We start from the raw sequence: 23354 nt of genomic DNA on the forward strand, positions 1-23354 counted from the left end.
TTCTCAACATGCAGCCTCTTCAAATTTTGCATATTGGGATCTTATACACCAGGGGGTAGTTTTTATGGGTGAAAATTGTTTTTCCAAAGACAAGGGATGATTTTTGTTATCTATTAACTAACTGTGTTTTTCAACGCTGGCTTTAAAATAACCATTTTTGAATTCTGTGCTACCGAGCTGTCTCACAATTTTCTCGTATTAGGTCATTGATATTTATATGAATGAGATACCTGCAAAAAATCATTGCAATCTCTTTTGTAATGTGACCATTTATATTTTTCAAAAATTCATGTTATGCAAATGAAGTATTGTAAAAGTCAACGTATTCATAACATATTTCAATGAACTTGAGCTTTTGCTTCTTCTTTCCTACAGCCAAACCATTTACCTCCAAAGTGAAGCAAATGCGGCTGCATAAAGAAGACTTTGAAATCCTCAAAGTGATAGGACGTGGAGCTTTTGGAGAGGTACGTTTCTTTTTTTTTTTGTGCATCAAATACCACCTAGCAACAGGCTACTACCGCAAATGTTCTCAGCTTGCAATTGGGGTTTCCCTCCCTGTTTAGTTGAAGAAACAAGTGTCAAGGGTCAGTTTTGAAGCCTTTCCTTACTCGTGTCAAATCCACTTTTTTGTCACCTATCCGCTTTGACTAGAGATGGACTCCAATCTGAAACTTGTTCCACCAGGCACACCATCCTGAGACAATACTTATGCGTAAAATAATATTATGGCGTACTTTAATTACTAAGCTACAACAGGCAAATAAGTCAGATAGTGGGCTGCTTTCTTCTGCATTCCTGGAGTAGTTCGCTATACAAAATGGTTGAACATGACTCCACTTGCTAAAAGCTCTTCATAGGATTAAAGTGCCTGTGAAACTGTCCTCTAAAACCTTCTTTGCTCATTTTGTTCTTCCTGGTAAAAGATCATCTGTGTATTGCAATCATAATGGTTTTATATTATTTTCCTAACATGCAAACTCTAAAGAATAAAAAAAATATTGAAGTATGATACATAAGTCAGTTGTTTCTAAGATGACTGTTCAGGACTACTTTCCTTTGCTTATTTGGACCCACTCGGCTGGCATGTACAAACATGCTCCCAGATGCTCAAAAGATGAAGTGCAATTCTATCCGCATAGCTAGTATTTGTATTCTATTACCTTTTTTGAAGAAGTGCTAAATAGAAGAAACCAGATAACATTGATCATGTTCTCTTGATGATTCTTGAACTTTTTAAACTATGGTGGTAAGCAGCACTCAAAGTGGAGCTAAAACGTTGAATTTAATGGAATGCCTTTATTGTCATTATTATACAAATATGAGATGTAAAGGTTCACCATGAAGTGCACGCATAAAAAAATCAATAAGTAATAATTAAATAAGTGAACATAGATAGGGAGTCAACATAGGGTCGTCAATTTGAATAAGTGGTAACATAAATAAGTAGTCAAGTACAAAAAGTTACTTTTTTGTGACATGCCCATAAAAGTTTGAGAATACAGAAATGTGTATTGTCTGTGAAGTCCTTACTCCATTTTTTAAAGATAGGAATTATTTATTTAAATTTCAATGGTTTTATGGCCTAATTGACTGATTCCTGAGATTTCATTTTCCTGCATATTATTTCTTAAATGGTGACAACATATTTGTACAAAGAAGAATTGGCATTTTCTGTAGTCACCTTACACCTAAATAAAATCACGTTACAAACACGGAAGGTTAACTGACTTCAACAAATCGTGAAAATTGCATACAGACGCTCCCCTACTTACGAACAACGGTACATACGAACATGTCTGCAAATTGCGTTTAAGTCCAAAAATGTTCGCAAGTCCAATTTTGTATTTCGCGCCTTTTTCGGAGTAGTACTTCTTTCCGCCGCTAATACCGACGCCTGGCGCTGTGAGAGCTCAGCTCACCCAGCATCTACCTTCTTCTTTGTTGCAATGCGGAAGTGCGTGAATGTATCTCCAGTGTGCAAAGAACCTTTTTCATTTGTATCATTAAATATCTCATGCATCCAATATTGAATATGGTTGGCAAAAAGCTAAAGGCTTCTATTGAGGGAGTTGCAAGGAAGAGACAAGCCATTTCATTTGAAACGAGTGGCAATAATAACGAAGCTTGATGCGCGTGAGAGTGGTGAGCGTTGCACATTCAGTACCATTTATAAACAGAAAGATCCAGCAGCAGGACCCAAATATTGAACGTTGCACAAAGTTTGCAAATCAATTGAATGATGCCATACAGTGCTACCGCATCATTTATGATGAAAAAAAGAAGAAAACTGTGCAATCATCATTAGGTCGCTTCTTTTGGCCAGTTTCTAATACATAAATCTCTCTCTCTCTACAGTACTGTACATATTCTCTCCATTTTATTAAAAAAAAAAAATTCAGTACAAACCAATGCGTGTTACTTATACAAGCCTTAAACATACAAATGCACTTATATAAACCTTCAATATACTTATATCGGCCTTAAACATAAATTATAATACAAAATATAGCACCAACTTATGAACAATCGCTCGGAACCAATTGCGTTCGTAAGTAGGGGAGCGTCTGTATTGTGCTTCTAACTGAATGAAAGTCATGAAAGTTGGCCTACAAGCTTGTGATAAATCTGCTTTGAAAAAATATTCTGAGGAAAATTATAAAGACCGTATAGATGGATGGATAGCATATAGCACAATTGACTGATGAATGCATAAACATTTAGAAATGCCTGTCAGCCTTTTTCCTAGCTACAATTCAAAACGCTAAACTTGAGTCTCTCCAGCAAGTTCTGGTATGTGCAATTGTGCATGCGTGAGTCATGTGTCTCCTATGTCTTTTTCACAGTTTACTCACTTATATTGAGACTTGTTAAAAGGTGCTACCATGTGGGAACATTCCATTTAGCTAATCACCAAATACGATTATTCCTTTACTGCACCATGTAGCTATGCAATTAGAACTTACTTTGTCACACCAAATGTATTGATTAGAATCTAGACAGGCTGGCAATATAAGATTTTAAAAGATATGGACACATTGCTTTTTATTACAAATGCAATATCACGCTAAAGTCAAAGTTCTTTCCAGGCCTTCTTTGATGCATAGTTACAAGTTCAGAAACGATTACATGTTTTTTTCATTGTTTTTGCGAAGTAGTGTCTACTAAAAAGCAACATTATAGCACAGGGATGTTTGCTCAACAGGCTTTGTCAGATTGTAAGGTTTGCATTATTATGTGATCAAGTTTTGAGTGGTGTCATGCTCAGCAGCGGTTAAACGCTTGAGGTTTTATTAGTTGAGGCCCCTTTTCCCATTACAATATATTTTGGTCAGGTTCCAATTAGTGGGCATTCACCATTAAATTACATTCCAAGATAATGTACTTCGTTATTTTGGATTGCAGTAATGATTGCAATCAGGCAGACATGTCGTTTGCTCCGAATTTATTTTGCCCTAACATGAATCTGAAAACGGGGCGAATGATAGAAAAATCCTTATTTTGAAAGCTTTGAGCCACCAGACAAATATTTGACCTTACTACAGACAGAAGATACAGGAAAAGAGTGCAAAAACAAAAACTCATTTTAAAAAGGAATGTAGATGTGATATTTTGATTGTGCTTATTATTAACAGTGGTTCGGCTGGTGGTGCAAGTACCCACATGCAGCTTTGGAGCTAATCTGATAAATGGACTACTGAACTCATTTTTCCCTTTATTAACATTAATGATTCGATTGGTGCTTTGTCAGACTTCATAAACACAGTGCAGGGTTAGGGGTTCTTTACTTTACACACAGCCCTCATGTCATCAAAATAATATTGAACAGTGACAATTATGTGGTGAAAAGGTCTTATAAAGTAACCCCCTTTGTCCTGGTAAGGTTTTACAACATTTATAATTCCTGGGATTTGCATCACTAATAACTCAATTGCAGCCACTTTTTAAAAGTTAGTGATTTGGCAGACAACAATTTTTCCCCACCCTCGTAACCTTCGATATATGTTGTGGATGAGGGGGAACCATTTAGAAGCAAAACAAACACAAAGATAGTCGAATCATTTTCTCGTCATGTTTTTTTTCTAACCAAAAACAGGTTAAAACAAACGGTTTCATACAACAGCATCTTTTTTACGTAAAAAAACTAAACTATCCCCTCGAAGGTGACGGTCCCTCCTTTTCCTTTCCCTCCAAAGAAGAAGCGCCGCTTTTTAATTCTTGAGGTTCAACTAAGGTACTCAGTGGTACATGGTTACTTTTAGATGATGAAAAACATGTTAACTCTGTTTAAAAATAATTAAAAATAATATAATGTGGCTTTTAAGAAAGCATCTGATTAATTTTGACTGTTTTCTCATGATAAATATTTATGATTCCGAAGTACAAACCTTTGGTGCAATGTATTGAACATGTTGATAAATCATTGCTTTTGCAAGGTTCAAATGGGAAACATGTCTGGAAATCAGACTGTTTTACGTATTCCTTAAGTAAATAATCTGTCCTTAAATGTATTTAAAGGAATCAATAATTCTAGGAATAAGATGGTAAAAAATGATGGGGTGGACAACAAGAAGCAACTATAGTGACAAGAGACAAAAACACCAAGGCTTTGCCAAGAACAGTGCAGTCTGCCCCCGTCCTCCCCTCTTCTTCGCTTCCTCTACAGGGGGATCCAAACACTGCAAGAATGTTATCATTCTATTGCATTAACAACATTCCCCAACTCGTTTAATAGACTACAGACCCTGTTGCATGAGCTTCTGTTTGTTTCTTTCCTTGGATTCCCATCTGTCATACAAAGTGAAAAACTTCTTAAAATTATTTACTTGTATTTAAAACAGTTTTTTTCAGCTCAAATGTTTCCATCATAAAGATACCTAAAAAAATCAGCCATAGCTATCTAGTGAAGGAGGCTCAACATTGACAATTGTCTACCTGGAGTGGGTTTCTATTTTTATGAGGTTATGTTTTTCCATTATGTGCATGTCAAACAGTGTTTAGCTTCCTTTCCAAATGTTGTTCCTGTACTAACGCTCACTTTGCGCATATTGTTGTACATAATTTATATTTTCTACAACTCCATTGAATTAGCGAAAAATATTACAGATAATTTGGCTGTTTACTGTTTCCGTTTGCTTTAGGTGGCACGAATTTAATGTTATTCCAAGTTATTCAACTGGTAGTTTCTCATTTTGCTTTTGATTGATCAAATACTGACCCTTTTATTCATGCCAAAGACAATCCCAAACCCCAGCTTTTTGTTTTTCTCTATAAGAACCATTTGGATTTAGACATGCATGGTAGGCTGGTTACACACTTTAAATTCTCCCGAGGTATGCGTTTGACCATTAATGGTTGTTTATTTCCGTGTGCCTGACGATTGGCTGGCAACCAATTCAGGGTCGCCCCCCGCCTACTGCCCACAGTTACCTGGCATAGGTAGGCTCCAGTACCCCCGTGACCCTTGTGAGGATACTTTTTACAGAAAATGAAAGAATGAATTAGTTTGCCACTTTGAGCAAAGGTCGCAGTGTTAAATCTTTTTTGGCCTTCTCCTTGCCCCAGTCAACATTATTGTATTTTAAATGTTTAATTCGTTGCCTTCGCCACTTAGTGGAACAGTCGAAAAGGTCTGGTGGGATATATTGCAGATGTTTACGTACATTTATTTTCCAGTTCTTATAATATTCGTATTCATTATCACTTTTACTGTTGTGTGCAGGTAGCAGTTGTGAAGGTTAGAAATACAGACAAAGTATTTGCTATGAAGATTCTTAACAAGTGGGAGATGCTGAAACGAGCAGAGGTAAGCGTCATTCGCAGCAATGTTTTTTTTTTTGATTGAGGAAATTCTGATTTCCTTCAATGCAATGAGATTTCATTCATTCATTTTTGTACATCAGATGTTCCTTACATTGCTTTTTGTTCCACAGTTTCTTAGTCATCCCAGTTCACTGGTCACATCCATTTGTCTAAACTGCCTTTCCTATATCTGCATTCTCACCCTCTTGCTACTGTGACAACAAAATTTTCGCAAATACGGGATGAATAAAGTTACCCAATCCAATTCAATCCAAAAACAGTAACTTGTTACAAATTCGAGCATGTCTAGTGCTGGATGATATCGTTTTAGTTGTCAATCTTAACCGATATTATCAAATGAAATAATTGGAAATTTGCATAACTCATGTGGATGAAATTGGCGAAATAGTTCAACATTATCTGGGAAGTTTCAACTCCCAATCTAGACATAGCCTCCCATTCTCGGGAGAGTCGTTTCATAGCTAAGGCTAACTTATGAATTGGTATTTGTTCAAATATTTTGACATCACATTACCACTTGACCAGCATCTTGGAACAAATTGTTTCCCACCTGCTGGTACCCACTATGTAGTGTTTCTATTTTCTGTCATTACCTTTGTGTATTGTAAAATCTATTTCTTCTACCCGCAGACGGCATGCTTTCGGGAGGAGCGAGACGTTTTGGTGAATGGGGACTCCCAGTGGATTACTACCCTTCACTTTGCCTTCCAAGATGATAACAATTTGGTAGGCTTCAATAAGAATTTTAGTATTAACAAGACACGTTTCAAACTTCAAGAGTCACTGTCTGTCGTTTCTGTTTCCATTGAGGAGCTGCATCTGGTCCTTTCACTGGTTCTTTCAGCAATCTCTGTTTAGAACACAATACTATCTCTCAATACGGTAGATAACCCGCAAGCTGCTGACCTGCACATTCATTTACCGCCCCAAACCATAACATGACTAAGAATTGTAGGAAATCAGGGAATGCATCTGGCTAAATAAAAGACATGAATGGCCTGTTAATCCAATTGAGGGTGAGACTTGCCAACCTCCAGCCTCGATGCCATAAACTATGCTGTCATCTGCCGTTTAACCTGACCGTCCTCTCTCTTTCGCCCTGTGACCCAGAGTTCAAATGCCGATACTTCTTGTCATTCCATTTCCCACATTCTCACAACAAGTACTTTACTCGCGACACTCCCAGAGACTCTAAGAGTACTGCCCGTCTAGTCATCTATCTAATTATAGAAAAATAACATTGTATGCATTTTTGCAGCGTAGCTATACTCTGAATGATGGTGCTGTTTACTTTGGTTTCTGCAGAAATTCATCTCCTATTTAATGTTTTAAGGATTCAAATTAATAATTATCTCTAATGTTATTCTAGTACCTGGTTATGGACTACTATGTGGGTGGTGATCTGCTCACTCTGCTCAGTAAATTTGAAGACCAGCTGCCTGAGGATATGGCCAGATTCTACCTGGCGGAAATGGTACTTGCTATCGACTCCATTCACCAGCTTAACTACGTTCACAGGTGAGGGGCAGAGAACATTGTATATTCTTAGATGAAAACCTGTGTCAAATATTTAAGATAAGGGTTTCATTGTTTTGTTTGCAATACTAATGAACACAGAAAAAAATAATAAACTGTAAACTGTAAGGAGGCATTAAAGCAGGGATGTCAGACTCGGGTTGGTTCGCGGGCCGCATTAACGTCCACTCGATTTCATGTGGGCCGGACCATTTTAGATATAATATTTAGATATTTTTTTAAATAAATGGATTAAAAGCCCTGAATATTCAGTTTTTTATAGATCTAAAACAATGTTTATTTTAGCTTTTTTAAATATATTTTTAGATTTGACAAAATGATTTTTGAACTAAAACACAGAAAAAATGGATTAAAAAATTACAATTATTGATTTAAAAGGGGGAAAATCAGGAAATTTAATATACATCTATACTCTTCATTTTAATTTGATCCTAAAACAGAAAGTCGGCACTCATGATTGACTTTCCCGGGCCACACAAAATGATGCGGCGGGCCAGTTTTGGCCCCCGGGCCGCCACTTTGACACATGTGCATTAGAGCCTACACCAGGAGGAAAGCAAATATAAATGAGAAAGAGATCTACATGGAGTGTAGAATTATTAGGCAAGTTGTATTTTTTAGGATTAATTTTATTATTGAACGCCAACCATGTTAACCAACCCAAAAGACTCATTGATAGCAAAGTTGAATATTTTTGGGAGTTGGAGTCTGGCTTTTTTTTTAGTTTTAGATATTTTAGGAAGATATCTGTGTGTGCAGGTGATTATTATTGTGCATAATTATTAGCTAATTTAACAAAAACATACCCTTTTTAATTCTTTATTTTCACCAGGGAAACCAATATAACAGCTCAACATTCACAAATATACATTTCTGACATTCAAAAACCAATCAGTGACCAATACAGCCACCTTTCTTTTCAAGCACCCTCCAAAGTCAACTATCCATGAATTCTATCACTGTTTTGATCTGTTCACGATCAACATTGCGTGCAGCAGCGAGCACTCCCTCACAGACTATGTTCAGAGAGGTGTACTGTTTTCCCTCGTAAATCTCAAATTTGATGAGGGGCCAAATGTGGTTCAGCTCAGGTGAACAAGATGGCCATGTCATTAGTTTTTCTTCTTTTGGGCCCTTTCTTGCCAGCATAAAGAGGATGATGTGGTCAAAATACTCATTTTCCAAATAAATCTGTACTCCCTGTAATTCTACCTATTGACAGTCAGAATTCCCAAAGATGCAAAAGTCGACTAGCAGCTGCTTTGCCTCTTTTGACAGAGGTCAGAAATTAATCAAGTGATATCATATATATTATAGCGTCTGAATGATTTCTTGACAGAGCCATCAAATTTGATTAAAATTTAGATATTTAGTATTTCCTTTACTGGAGGTGGTGTTTATTTTCCCCAAAACATGTTTTTAAATCCTTGCAAAGTGCAGCTTGTAAAATCCTCCATAACCAAATTCTTGAAAAAATTCATTTTAGTCACCCTCAAAATGCACATTGCAGATTTTCTTTCCCCCAGTTGTTTAGTAGAGTGAAGTTAACAATACGTGACTTTTTGACCCATCAATTTTCATAGTGAAAACTTGTTTAGATCACTTATTACACTTTTAAAGCTGCATGAGCACAAATTTGGCATGTATGTGAATTACATTTACAGCCATGAGTCATTTTTCCACCTAATGGAGGGAAGTGTTGTAAAAACATTTATTTAAAAAATACATAATTTACCTCTTGCACGTTATGATTTCCTAGGTCTGTAGCAATGCACACTAAGGAGAGCTTAATTGCTTTCATGACTGATTTCATTCATTTTCCAAGATTAATTAAATGGTTACTATTGGTGTTTTTTTCCCTCCTTGAATTGCCAAATTATTACTTGTGCAGGTGTGACCCAAGCATTTTTACCTATTTCTGTTGGTTGTAATAAATATTTAAAATCACCAGTAGTTTAACAAGCTTAAGCAATTATTTGAATAGGGAAGCAAAACCAGTGAGAAAAACCAGTAGCTGGTTTAATTCTTTCTAATTCAAGGTAGTAGAGGCTCAGGCTTAAAACTGTGCAGATGACAGAACACACCATGTTGCAGCCACAAAAAGAAGCGGTATATTTTTAAAAGGAAAATGACGGAAAAGAGGAGGGCAATGGTGGGAAAGCAGAGCCACTGATGATGACAGTGTAGGCAGACAAATCAGAAACTGAAGACGGTTAAAAAGACATTTCTTTTCATAGCCACAATCATGGTACTCATGGTTGCGGTATTAAAGGAATGCTCTGCTGGGTGTGTTCTTGTGTGTGCGTGTGTATATATAAATATTATAATATATATATATATATATAAATATTTATATTTCATTATATTAGTGACAGTAAAAGCATTCAATTGTGTGTATGTATTTATGTATGTATATATGTATATACATGTGTATGTGTATATGTATATATATATATATATATATATATATATATATATATAATGATGTATGTTTTGACAACAATGCAGATGCCTTGCTGAAATCAACAGTTGGTTGTTTTTTTTCTTAGTGTAAAAGACAGTATATACAATAGTCGTTCATTAATAACGTCTCAACTGTAAAAATTATGTCAGTGATTTTTCTAGTCAACTACCACTATTTTAGCGTTGCCTGGAAAAAATATTAGATTGTTCAACCCACGTGAACACAATAGTATTGCAGCAAAAATTAGAGAAAAATTGGCTAACAAGCAAGTAAACTGTCAGTATTACTGCTGGAAAGTTTAATAAACTGTCATTCATTACAAAATTATCCTAGGCTTTCTTGGGAAAATATCTGATTACTGAGCTACTGGCTGTGGTCACACTGGGGTTTGCGAACCTCATGTTGGCCATTCCTGCCAAAATATGAGAGTCAGCTGCACAGGACATTTGATATCAGACAAGCTCAGTGAGCTAATGGCGCAATGCATGTTCCCCAATAACACCAAGTAACATCAGAATTGTTTCCGATTCTTTGCTGCTGTGCTTGTATTATCATGTCTGAGGTTATCATAGTTTGGGTCAATTGTCAATGGGTCAAGCAACAACAAGTGAAACAAATATATATAAACAAATAAATTTATTTACTTGACAGTCATGCTTCTAATGCAGTGATTCTTAACCTTGTTGGAGCTACCAAACCCCACTAGTTTCATATGCGCATTCATTGAACCCCACCAGTTTCATATGCGCATTCATCAAACCATACTTTAGTGTGAAATAAAATGTGATTTTTTTTCTCCTTCAAATTCAAGATGGTATATAAATTTGTCGGAGCAATGATTGCCCAAACAATGTCAAGTGATCATCTCCAGCCAGTAATGGTCAAGTGGGGCATGTTATCGAACCCCGAGACCGTCTCACTGAACCCCTAGGGTTCGATTGAACCTAGGTTGAGAACCATTGTTCTAATGTTTTCTGAAAGAACACATCACATGTTGGAGATTGCTTTTTTATTAAATGACTACCATGAAAGAACTTTCGAGACAAATAAATGACTGGGGTAATGTTTCTGGTAGGCCTACAGTTGACCTTTAATGGAAAGAAGTCGACTTTTTGAATGTAGATAAATGTGAGAATAAAGAACGTGAGTGGGCAGCCACTAATTGCATGGTATTATCTACGGGCTTCTTTGGGAGCTGGTGGGAGTAGTAGACATGGACGAGTGAAAGGAATGGAAAAAGATCATGGAGGGGGGATGACGCTGTGTCCCTTTAAGTCCCCTTGTGGACTGTTTGGGACAATAATGATGGGGTGTGTGTGTAGTGTTGAAACGCCCCACCGTCCCACCCCCATGTACTGTCTTTTGGCCTCCCTTTCTTTATTCTCTGCCTATGGTGCTCGAGAATTGCTCTTCTTTTTCCAGGCACATCCCTGGGCTGGCTGGTCCCGCCTGAGAAAGTGCGTGAGATAAACATGTTTGGCAGCATGAACACAAGCTTGTATCCCATTCATAAGACTGAGGAAAATGGCAACGCATCCACTCAATTAATTCCTAGCTCTTGGTGTTCAATAATTACCTTTTCATCCACCAAACAAAATTTAGTGTCTATTTTCAAATTCAAAGGTTGTGGTTCAGTAGAGTAATGATATTCTGGCGGTTTTCCCCAGGGTAATTACAATTCAAGTGGATGGTGATATCCCAGTCTCTTGGGATCATTAATGGTCCCATTCCCTTCCTTTGAAGGAAATCATCTTAAAGCCTTTTCAAGCACTAGGTTACAATATTGTTTGTTTAAAAATATAGATAAATGGATCGATGTATATGTATATACAGTAGTCCGTCGACTATTGCGGTTGATGTAGAGCAGACATGGCCGCGATAATTGAGAAATCGTGAAGTAGGATCACAATAGATATTAATACAATAGTCTTTTCATATTCCCATGACTGTAATATTTATATAAATACACTTCTTGATAATTGTACTTGTGTACTTTTATTTTTGGATAGGCTTGAAAACATGTATGATATGTAGTAATAATAGTTGTGATCCTACTTTGCATTTTTTTGATTTTCGCGGCAATGTCTGGTCTACATTACCCGTGATATTCGAAGGATTACTGTGTACGCTTTTCCAACAGTATATTTTGCGTATCAAGCTATGCTCACAAATCGTATATTTAGGCCATCTAGAAATGTTAAGTATACTCATAGTTCACAAGAACAGAACAAGGACAACTGTGCACAAAATGTGATGACTCATCCGACAATATCAAACAACCACACAGTACAGTAATTGTGATAAAGTGATAATTACAATGATTATGATGATGCTGTCCTATAAAGCGAGAAGTTGTAAATTTATTACATAACAGCAAGTGTGCAAATAATGCAGGATGTCTTTGGGACTCTTTTTTTTTTTAATGTGTGGTGTTAAGTATTTAATACTAGAAGCAGGAAATACTGTCCAGCAACCAGCAAATATATAAAATAATAGTGTAATAGCCATAGGCGTTCCATCCTATATTCACCAGCTCTCTGTGATTGACAGATTACCAGTCCATTGTGTTGACAGCTTTGAACTTTGATAGTAGTAGAAGTATAGAAAACGGCTGGATTGCCGTAGGCCATAGGTTTATTGTGTGTAACAGGACTGCAAAGTGTCCCTTAATAAATTATTTAGACGTATACCATTCAATGACATTAATTTTACGCCAAATGTAAAAAAGTAACAGGCCTTTTGCCTTGGACCAACTCTCACAAGACACTGTGTTAGGCAAATGGAGCGTGCGCACCTGTATTTAGAGGTCACTGATGTGTGTGGCCTCACAGAGGGGCCTGACAAATGTTTCTATAGCCCTACACACCATTGCTTAGTGCTGCCCAGCACCACATCTGTCTACTGTGGGTTTGTGTGTGCTTGCTTAAATGGGGGAGAGTAAAAGGCCTATTCTGCCAAAGTTTGAGGAGATGAGAAGACAGAGGGAGATTTGTGCTTCTGACTATGTTGGGTATCGTTCCAGACCTAAATTCATACAATGCCCTATTTCTCGCACGATAGTAATCCTTTGTGAGTTGAATCTTAACGACTGTGGAGCTTGTCTTGTCTGTGAAATGGCAGTGGTTTCCCGATTTATTATTGATCAGGACCATGTGACGCTTTTCCCTAGCACAGACTTGGAAAATTGGAAAACACAATTTTACGGGCTCGTTGTTTCCATCAGCTTGAGGCAGACGTCGAGAGCCAAGGGGAGACATAACTGTGCGTGTGTGTGTTTGTATAGAAAATACATCATGGTCAATCTTCACAAAATGGACTTGACTATTGGAAAATACTGATTCCGAAGTGCATAGGGATCTCTCTCAAAATAAGCCATTTATAATTAATTAAAAATTGACTGAATTTCAGTTTTGTCCATCACTATATTTGCAGGGAATAGACATTCCTTCCTTCCTCAGCAATTATGTGATAGTTACGTGTAGGCACTTGGATAATAAGGTGCTGTGTAACGTCACATTGACACCGATTTCAAATACCCTTCTCTGCAGAGCACAAAGCTATTTTATTTCAATCACATATCACATGGCAATCTTCATTCATGTCACACATTCCCTTTGACTTGTCTTATGCATAAATAGTAGAAACAGTAGGGATTCCGTAAGAGGTCACTTGAGATTAGGTCCTGTAAAATAACGGTAAATTGGTCCCTCTACTTACAAAATTAATTGCTTCCAGAACATGTTTTATCAACTTGGAATTTTTTTGTAAATAAAGCAGTATGTGATATGTAAATTCTCAAAAAAAACTAGTCTCAATTTTGTTTGAATGATAAGAAAATTATTTATTTTATTAAAATGAATAACAATAATGCAAAATTATTTTCTGTTCGTATAGTTGCAAAAGTGTAAGGAGGAAGGAAGCTAACGTTAGGCCAAGGCCGCAGATATGCAGATAAACACATCTAAACAACCTCAAATTATAAATTCAAAACAATTTAACATTAAATAGCTGCTTTTTCAGAATTGATTGGCTGCATTACTGTATTTCCTGCACTTTTTACAGTCTCTCCACATCGTTGTTCAGTGTCCTGTTTTTTAAAAATCACAGAAAAGCCATCCCAAGGAGTCGTAACTTTTAATACAGTAATGTCTTGAGATACAAGCTTAATGCGTTCTGTGACCAAGTTCGTATGTCAATTTTCTTGTATCTCAAATAATTTTTTTCCATATATAAAACAACTAGAATACAAATTCATCTGTTCCCACCCTCTGAAAAAACACCTAAAAATAGGATATTACAATGGAAAAACATATTTTTAATTGTTCAAATTCACCGCGTATGCTCCGAAAGTAACAAATACCTATCGACTGGTTATGATATGCAATAAAATGTGACATTATTATGTAGAGTACTGAATGGAGTTTTTACCTTCGAGACAGACGGTAGCAGCTAATGGCGGTGTGTGCGGCGGCGGAACAGACTTGACTAGACACGTTCAGTTTGCTACACTTTTGTGACACTAGGTAACATAACATAAACTTTAAATTTAACTTAAATAAACTAATCTTACGAAACACACCTTTGTTGTGCTAGAACTGAGGGAAAGGTGTTAATGTATTTTATGCCGTGGCTTTCGAGTCGGAACTAGCTGCTTCCCCGTGCGTCACAACCGAGTGTATCAGTTATGGATGGATAACAGGGCCCACTTCTTCATTTCAGTCGCACCAGTATTTTGAAATAAAGAACAGACTTGCTTTAACCACACTTGAGAAAAAAAGAATATGAAGAGTTGTTGTTGGGAGACACCCAATAGAAGGCCAGCGGGGAGTAGGGAGATTGTCGAGCAGGGCGCAACTCTACCGTGACAATTTCAAAATAAAATAACAGACACAGGAAAGGCATTGACGTTTTGGGGGATTTCGTAACTTGGATTATGTTTTCATATATTGGACGAGTAATTTGCATATCAAAGTGTTTCCCAATCTGAAAATTTCGTATGTAGAAGCATTCGTAAGTAGTAAGTATCATTGTACTTGTTTTAGTTAATTTAATGGCTTTAGTTACCAGACACAGAATAATTGCTTTTCTAAATCCATGTGGGACATCCTTGTCTATGCAGCTTGCATTGTGCATGTGTGGGGGTGTGGGCATGTGTGTATGTATGGGAAGGGGGAAGTGAGTGTGTATTTGTCAGGCTACAACCAGATGGCCCTCCCAGATGGATGGTGTGTCTTATAAGAGCTTACCTCCCTCTATTCTAGTCTTGGTGCTGCTTTTAAAAACCGCAGGAGACTTGTGACACACTTGCTCAATTAACTGGACTAACCAGCCTAGTATTAGCTTAGCACTCGCTGCAGGCCTTGTAATGTTAGGGAGATAAGGTATGCTGTGTGCATGTACCAGTGCGCTCATGTATAGCTAGAGGCGTTTTGCAGCAGCCTTCACTTTTGAGCTCTAAACATCATTTGGGGTTGATTTGAAAAAGGTGAAGTTGGGTAGCACACACAGTTTGCATTTAGTGTCAAAGGTCGTGTTGTGAAAATGAGAAATGGAAAAAACAATTCTGTACTTGAGGCCCTGACATTTCAGGTTAGGGGCCATTCTTGTCTTACTAAAGTCTTCACCCCCGATGTAAGAATGTACAGTTTGTCGTGCTTTCTAGAAATGTATTTGGCACTGTGTTCGAGTTCAACAACATTCATGAATGCATAACACTGCCATTACTTCCCAGAAATCTCAGGAATGGTCATACATTTACACAGGCTTAAATTAAACCATAAGTCCCACTTTTTTATTATAGTTTGGCTGGGCCTCTGACTAATACTCAAGTGCCACTCCTTTTTTTTTTCTCTCGGACCACTGAGAGCCTGTTATGTTGTTGTATTTTTAAGGCTATAGTTATCTATAGGAAAAAAATGTTAACCAATGCCTATTTAGCCTGTTGTTCTCTATTTTTTTTTTACTGTTGATGCTATATTGTATCTTCTCTCTCGGTTTCTGATTAAATTAAAAATTCTCCCCAAAAATTTGACTTATAGTCCTTTACAAAAGCCAAATTCTTAATTTTGTTGAGAGCCTGTAAAAATATTATTGAAATGCCGTCAGCTCTAACTACAATATAAATACTTAAATGCTGATTTATGAAGGAGGTGCATGCATCAATCTTTTATTTGGAAGACTATGTTTCTCCCTTCAAGTAACTGTTTGCTCTCTCAATCTTCATTCAGGGATATAAAGCCCGACAACATTCTGTTGGATAGGAATGGTCATATCCGCTTGGCTGACTTTGGCTCCTGTCTCAAACTCATGGAGGATGGAACGGTAAGCTTTCAGTACCCTGCACCTTTCTTTTGTTGTGATGTTTATAGAATGAAGTATTAGTTAAGTATTTCATAGGAAAATAAAATGGACTAGCATTTATACTGTAAAATTGTGGATTTTAGGGAAAATATGTAACACTGCTACACTGGCCGAATATTCATTGATACATTTTTCTTGCAGGTGCATTCCTGTAGATAAATGTTAAATGTACTGCAGTCTTACCTCTACTTATGAATTAATTGGTTCCAGAACCTAATTTGTATTTTTTTGTAAGTAGAGCTGTACTTTATTTGTAAATTCTCTAATTCATTCCATGGTCCAAAAAAAAAAGACCAACTAAACTCTTAGTGATCAGTGTCCCAAATTTTGTATGAAAGATGTGAGAAACAAACAAAAATGAGAAAAATCAATTAGAAACTGATTTATTAATGTTCTAAAATAAAGATCAGCTTGCAAAAACATTTTCTATTCATGCAGGAGTAGAGTGCAATGTAAGGAGGAAGGTAATGTTAGCACATGAATACATCTAAACAACTTCAAATTATGAATTTAAAACAAATTAGCATTAAATAGAACTCCAAATTCGCTCTATTTCGTAGTTCAGTACAGAGAGGGCATGTCAAGGAGTCGTCGTTTTAATGCGTCCTTCTGCCTCTATAGCGTAGCGATGCTATTAGGTGGGTTGCGGCTGCCCTGTATTGCCTTGCAATATCAGTCAATTACACACCTTCTGTTTTTCCTTGATGGTGGCCCACTTAGTTGCTGTTGTGAGGCGCCAACAGGAAGTCAGCGGAATGTTGAGCAGGACACAGGACAATTTCAAAATAAAATAACGGACGCAGGAAATATATTTATGTTTTATGGTGTTTCATAACTTGGATTTTGTTTCCGGACATTGGAACGGTGATTTGCATATCAAAATGGTACCTCTGTATTTTGACCTTTAGTCACCTTTTTAAAACAAACTGTTAATCTTATCAAAATGGTTAGAATGAGAAGTTTGGACGTTCTTTATCAAGGACTTCTAGTCCCTTACTTGTTGTTTTTTGTAGGTCCAGTCTTCTGTGGCTGTAGGGACCCCAGATTATATTTCCCCCGAGATCCTCCAGGCCATGGAGGATGGGAAGGGCAAGTACGGACCTGAGTGCGATTGGTGGTCTCTCGGAGTCTGTATGTATGAAATGCTGTATGGAGAGACTCCCTTTTATGCCGAGTCTCTTGTGGAAACATATGGCAAAATTATGAATCACAAGGTGAGGTGCAATGATAGGACACCACCTCAACCTTTGAATGATTGATTCAAACCGTAGCATTTAACTCAAACATGTTTTTACAGGAGCGATTCCAGTTCCCACAACAGCTAAATGATTTAGTTACAGAGGAAGCAAAGGACCTAATACGTCGGCTTATTTGCAGTCGAGAATACAGAATAGGACAGAATGGAATTAAAGACTTCAAGAAGCATCCATTTTTTTCAGGTATGAGCAATTCCAATCCTTACATGCTCCTGAGGTTTATTGGCTATCTCTGACCTCCTGAATATACAGGCATTGACTGGGACAACATCCGTTTGTGTGAAGCCCCTTACATCCCTGATGTCAGCAGTCCCACAGATACCTCTAACTTTGATGTGGATGATGACTCTCTCAAGAATGCAGTAAGTGTGTCAGCTGTCTGACAAGCCTCTCTCAAGAACTCACAAAAAAAGTCAACGGTACCATGGCCCCATTGTGGACATCTAAAATTTGTGGGCCCAGTCCCCGTCCATGGTGATCATGTCGAGCATTCTTGAGCAAAATACTGAATCCGATGTTTCTTTTGAGGAGTAGTTGAGCGATATGGCAATGTCAAAATTATTTGCCTACCTTGAAGGTGGAAAAATGCTACACAAGTCAAAGCCTATTTATCAGTTGTCTGTAAAGATTGTGCCACTTAATGACCTTATGTTTTGTTTCTGTATAGGAGACCATGCCCCCGCCAACTCATACGGCCTTTTCTGGCCACCACCTGCCCTTTGTCGGTTTCACTTACACTAGTAAATGGTAAGTCAAGTTTATTTTTTAAAACACAAGCTAAAAGTAAATGCAGCTGAAATTGGGAAAAACGATAATCTGCTGTTCACGTTATCACTGCATTTCTATCTGTGAGAAGGCCACCCTTATTTTCCTACGGCTCAATGATGGTTTTTTCCCCAATTATTTTCTCCTTTGTGATGGCTGTCTGTGATTGGTGCTATATAGTATATAAGTAAAGTTGTAATGGGTAATTTCGGACATAAGAAAATGCGTCTTTTGGTTGCCGGTCTTTTGGTCGCCGGTCTTTTGGTCGCCCGGACCCAAACAACGGGCGTCTAAAAGACCGGCGACAAAACAAGATAAAACAACACGCTCTACGCATCAATAAAAGCCAACAATGGCCCTGAGCAGTTTCACTGAGCGGACGTGTGAGTGTATAAGAGTTTGTATGTACATGAGTTGTCCCCTTAGGAAGGGTACGTCAGTCAGGGTCTTAACAAGTTCTCCAACAAAACACAATAAAAGTACGGGAAATTTGGAGCTTTTCTTTAGCCTAATAATTAATAGGGCATTAAGTATGACTAAATAATAATTCACAGTTTATATTTGGGGAATTTGAGCAACAATTTAAATGGTAATTATTAATAACCTTCCGGGCGACCAAAAGACTGGCGACCAAACGACCGAGTACCAGAAAATGTATTATTACTAGACACAGCCATGTTTACAGTGGAAGGAAAATGTAGTGGTACTCGCAGCTTTTACATGGAATGTACTACTCCGGGATGATTTTATGCAACACATCCTCAATCATGTTTATTCAAAAATAATAACATGAAGAAAAAAAATCGCTACAAACTCATACTGCCTTTCCAAGGTTGTGGCGTTTCGTGTCATTCTACTCAAAATTTAAATCTGTAGAAGCACACTTTTGACCTTGTGCAGCCAGGAGTCTTCTTGGGAATGATGCAACAAGTTTTTTACAATTGGATTAGGGGATCCTCTGCCATTCTTCATTGCAGATCCTCTCCAGTTCTTTCAGTTGGGCATTGAACGTTGATGGACAGCCATTGTCTGGTCTCTTCATTGATTGGGTCTAGTTCAGGTCTTTGGCTGGGTCAGAAAAATGAGGATAGTAGTGCAGCGTGATGTAGTGACTTCATAACTACGTCATCAACCCTTTTGTTCTGAAGCAGAACTGTATCTGCTGCATTTGGCTTAGCACAATGTACCAGAATTGTGACTAGTTCATTTTCCAACTAATGTCTGTGTCAGCTGAGCCAGCAAAATCAGTTTGCACATACCGCATGCTGAGTAAATACTGGAACATTGCTGGACCTTTTGTATGTCTGAAATGGGTTCAAGACTGGAGAAAGGGCACTTAATATGTGCATATTCTGTTGTGTTTGAAATGTTCAAATGAAATATTCTCAATTCTTTACAATTTTCATCCTGTGAAGTACAATATCTGATCGTGGTTGCCTGCGGCAACTGTCAGGCAAAGAGGGTAAGGAAGAACTGGACAAAGATGTTCAGCGCAGCCCCCAGAACAGCCTTGCCACAGATGCCTATGAGAGGAGGATCCACCGCCTGGAACAGGAGAAACTAGAGCTAAACCGCAAAGTTAATGGTATGTGAGCACGTTATATACTACGACTTAAACATGTACACATACAGAAAAACGTCATCCTGAATTATTTGGTGTGTACCTGTTACGAAGGCTATATTTGACTTTTCAGATTTGACTAAGACTGTTCAAGCACGCCCGCAGCCTCCGAGTGAAGGCCTTTTGAGTGGAAACAAGGAAGTGGAGATCAGGAGACTAAAGTCTGAGATTGACCTCCTCAAGAAACAAATCAGTGGTATGAACTCATTAGTATTTTGCCTGTGTTAGCCATACAGAAATGTGATCATGTGATGTAGCAGATCGAATATTTTGAGTTGAATTTCCAGCATTATCTTAGTGACTGACTGAGTGTCTTTATGACAGAATCAAGCCAATTGGAAAAACAGCTTGAAGATGTGACGATGGCTCGTCGAGACCTCGAGGACTCGTCCAAACATGTTAAAAAGTTAGAGAAACAAATCAAGACTCTAACAACCGATAATGATGAGTTGAAAAGGGTATGCAGTTGAATAGTTTTTTCTATATTAAGCATTATTATTCGGATGAACTATTTCCAACAGTATTGTGTGTAATAAAATGCATTGAATGTTTATTTGCCTTTCTTGGATGTGCTCAGGGCCTTGTTGAATACAATGAGAAGCTGAAAGAAGTGCAAAGCCAGAGAAAAATGACCATGCAAGAGTTTTCTGAACTCAACAAGACCCTCTCGGACCTTCGGTAGAGTCTGTTCTGAAATAACATACATAACAGCGTTGTTCGCATGAAAATAGTGGAAATTACAATATTGTTACCATTTGCTTGTCAGTACTCTAAAGTATCAACAATAAGTTAAGAGTGCTGTTTCAAAAACAAGGCACATGTTTTCACATGTTGTCTTTAGAAAGACATGTGAAAACATGTGCCTTTTTTAGGAACAGCACTCTTAGAATATTAAATTTACTGTTTATAATATAAAACTCACAAAATTTACTGCTGTGCTATTGCCCAGCGAAAATCAGACCACTCATTTTTTTAATTAGGGTCTCATCTTGATGTACATGCAGTTTCTTTACAACAAATGGCAGGCATTTTAGATCATTTTCGTCACAATTCCGAGTAAAAAATAATCCCTTTCATCTGTACATGACACTTTTCAAAAGCAAACTAAAATATCAGCATTTTGTAAGCACTTAACTCTTATAACATGCTCTAATCCACACGTGTCAAAGTGGTGGCCCGGGGGCCAAATCTGGCCCACCGCATCATTTTGTGTGGCCCAGGAAAGTAAATCATGATTGCCGACTTTCTGTTTTAGGATCAAATTAAAACGAAGAGTATCAATGTATATTAAATTTCCTGATTTTCCCCCTTTTAAATCAATAATTTTAATTTTTTAATCAATGTTTTCTGAGTTTTTAGTTAAAAAATCATATTGTAGAATCTAAAAATATATTTAAAAAAAAAGCTAAAATAAACATTGTTTTAGATCTATACAAAACTGAATATTCAGGGCTATTAATCCATTTATAAAAAAAATAAATCTAAATATTATATCTAAAATGGTCCAGCCCACGTGAAATCAAGTTGGCGTTAAAGCGGCCCGGGAACCAACCCGAGTCTGACACCCTTGCCCTAATCAGATAGTTTGGAACAAATGTTACATTTCAATTTTGTTTGATGCGTTTTAATTTACAGCAGACCATTGTTTGAATTTCACAGAAATTATGTTTGCAGGATTATATTTTAAATAAATAAGGGTCCCATTGATTGTAATTTGGTTTAATTTTTGTCTTTTGATCATTGTCTAAATATTCTTTCCAAACTCACACAGGTCGGATAAGCAGCAACTTTCTCGCCAGCTGCGCGACAAGGGGGAGGAAATGGAAAGACAAAATCAGAAATTGGAGGCTTTACGCCTTGATATGCGAAAGTCTGAGAAGGCCAAGAAAGAGGTAGAGAAAAATCGGTGGTTATTAGCATAAGTTATGGTACAAGTTGTTTATATTTTTCTAGAGCAAAACTAAGATCAATTGTGAATACTATTATGACGAGAAGAGATTGTCATTACAGTGGTACCTCGAGATACGGGCTTAATTCGTTCCGGGACTGAGCTTGTATGTCGATTTTCTCGTAACTCAAACGAACGCTTCCCATAGAAATTAACTAAAAACAAAATAATTTGTTCCAACCCTCTGAAAAAACACCAAAATCAGGATATTGGATTGGAAAAACATTATTTTTTCTAATTTGCCTTCTATTGACAAAGTAACAAATAACTAGTGGTTTAATACTACTAAAATGTGTTTAATATTATTAAAATTAGACAGATTTCGCGGAGGGGAGAGAGACGGACAGAGAAATAGGGAGGGGGGGGGTTAGACTTTTTGCACGACAACGCGGTTGCAACATAACATAAACAAATTTAAATGAACTTGGATTTCGATGCAGACACACACAAAAATAAGTTTAATTTAACCTTACACTGAACTTAATTCTAATTTTGTTTTAAATTTTGATACCTTTCTTCTCCCAGCCGGGTTGGGTCTATTTTCCACGCCTCCACCCTGACTTTCAGATGCAACCTAGATGTTTGCTTTTGTATTCCCTTCAAAATATTCCCAAAATGATGCACAAAAATGTCCTCACAATAGGATAACGCTCGACCACTGAAAAAAATTCAACGCTCCGCCCAGTGCTCGTAGAGACATTACACGAGGGAGTTGCGACCACAGAGATAGTGCCCATGATGTTCTTATGAGCAGCCTCTCGCGTCCGCTGTCTGCTTGTATGTCAAAATTTGTCCCATATCTCAAGATAAATATTTGCTCAAAATTTTACCCTTATCTCAAATTGCTCGTATGTCGGGGCACTCGTATGTCGAGGTACCACTGTATAGCTCATTAAGGTTTGGAAATAATTTATTTCATGTGTCGATTGTTTGTTTTTGTATTTAATAAGATCGCACTTCAGAATCATTGACAGAAATTTAATGTGTCCTCTGTTATCAGATGGAGACTCAAATGGAGGAGCGCGCCGCAGATGCGTTTAAGGAGAGGAAGCTGAGAGAGCGTAATGAAATGGAAAGAGTGAAGGTGGGTACTACAACAACACCCCAAATGCTCCACCCGTTGTAATTTTTCATTTTAAACTTCCATTATTTTTTGAAATCTTAATCCCTTAGAGATCGATTCTTTTTTTATTTTATTTTCCATTGCACTATGCAAGTTCTGCAGACTGCACTCACTGGAATGTTTTTGAAAAATACAATATATGAAAAGTAAGACTTAATACGTAACAATTTTTAAACCCGAAACTCTATTTACATAACTTTATGGAACTCATCTACTAGGCACCCTATCTGACCTCTTTTGTAAATGATGTAAAATATCTCTTTCAGTGCACTGGATTGTGCTGTGGAGGGACTTTCCATTGTTTTTGAGTATATCACAGCAGGAATTGTTTGTGTGGTGCTTGTGCTGAGTTACAGTTAAAATGAGTTGCAGAAAAATGCACTAGTGCACTTGATGACATCCACTTGGGATGTGGAAGAATTTTGGATCAAGTTTCCAAATTTGAGGGATCATTGTTT

At 37.3% G+C, this 23354-nt stretch overlaps 1 protein-coding gene across 6 annotated transcripts in view; it reads left to right on the forward strand.

Moving 5' to 3' along the window:
* Positions 1–23354, forward strand: part of cdc42bpab (CDC42 binding protein kinase alpha (DMPK-like) b) — a 70207-nt gene that overhangs the window by 21937 nt on the left and 24916 nt on the right. For all 6 annotated transcript variants that reach the window (XM_077586436.1, XM_077586438.1, XM_077586437.1 and 3 more), the window contains exons 2-16: positions 376–467; positions 5723–5806; positions 6454–6549; positions 7193–7341; positions 16051–16144; positions 17197–17397; positions 17481–17622; positions 17692–17801; positions 18107–18186; positions 19620–19789; positions 19899–20021; positions 20150–20283; positions 20403–20503; positions 21597–21717; positions 22774–22857. In XM_077586436.1, the coding sequence (XP_077442562.1) occupies positions 376–467; positions 5723–5806; positions 6454–6549; positions 7193–7341; positions 16051–16144; positions 17197–17397; positions 17481–17622; positions 17692–17801; positions 18107–18186; positions 19620–19789; positions 19899–20021; positions 20150–20283; positions 20403–20503; positions 21597–21717; positions 22774–22857 (1781 nt within the window). The remainder of the gene's footprint in view (positions 1–375; positions 468–5722; positions 5807–6453; positions 6550–7192; positions 7342–16050; positions 16145–17196; positions 17398–17480; positions 17623–17691; positions 17802–18106; positions 18187–19619; positions 19790–19898; positions 20022–20149; positions 20284–20402; positions 20504–21596; positions 21718–22773; positions 22858–23354) is intronic.

This window comes from Stigmatopora argus, chromosome 19 (assembly GCF_051989625.1).
Source record: "Stigmatopora argus isolate UIUO_Sarg chromosome 19, RoL_Sarg_1.0, whole genome shotgun sequence".
Classification (NCBI taxonomy): Eukaryota; Metazoa; Chordata; class Actinopteri; order Syngnathiformes; family Syngnathidae; genus Stigmatopora; species Stigmatopora argus.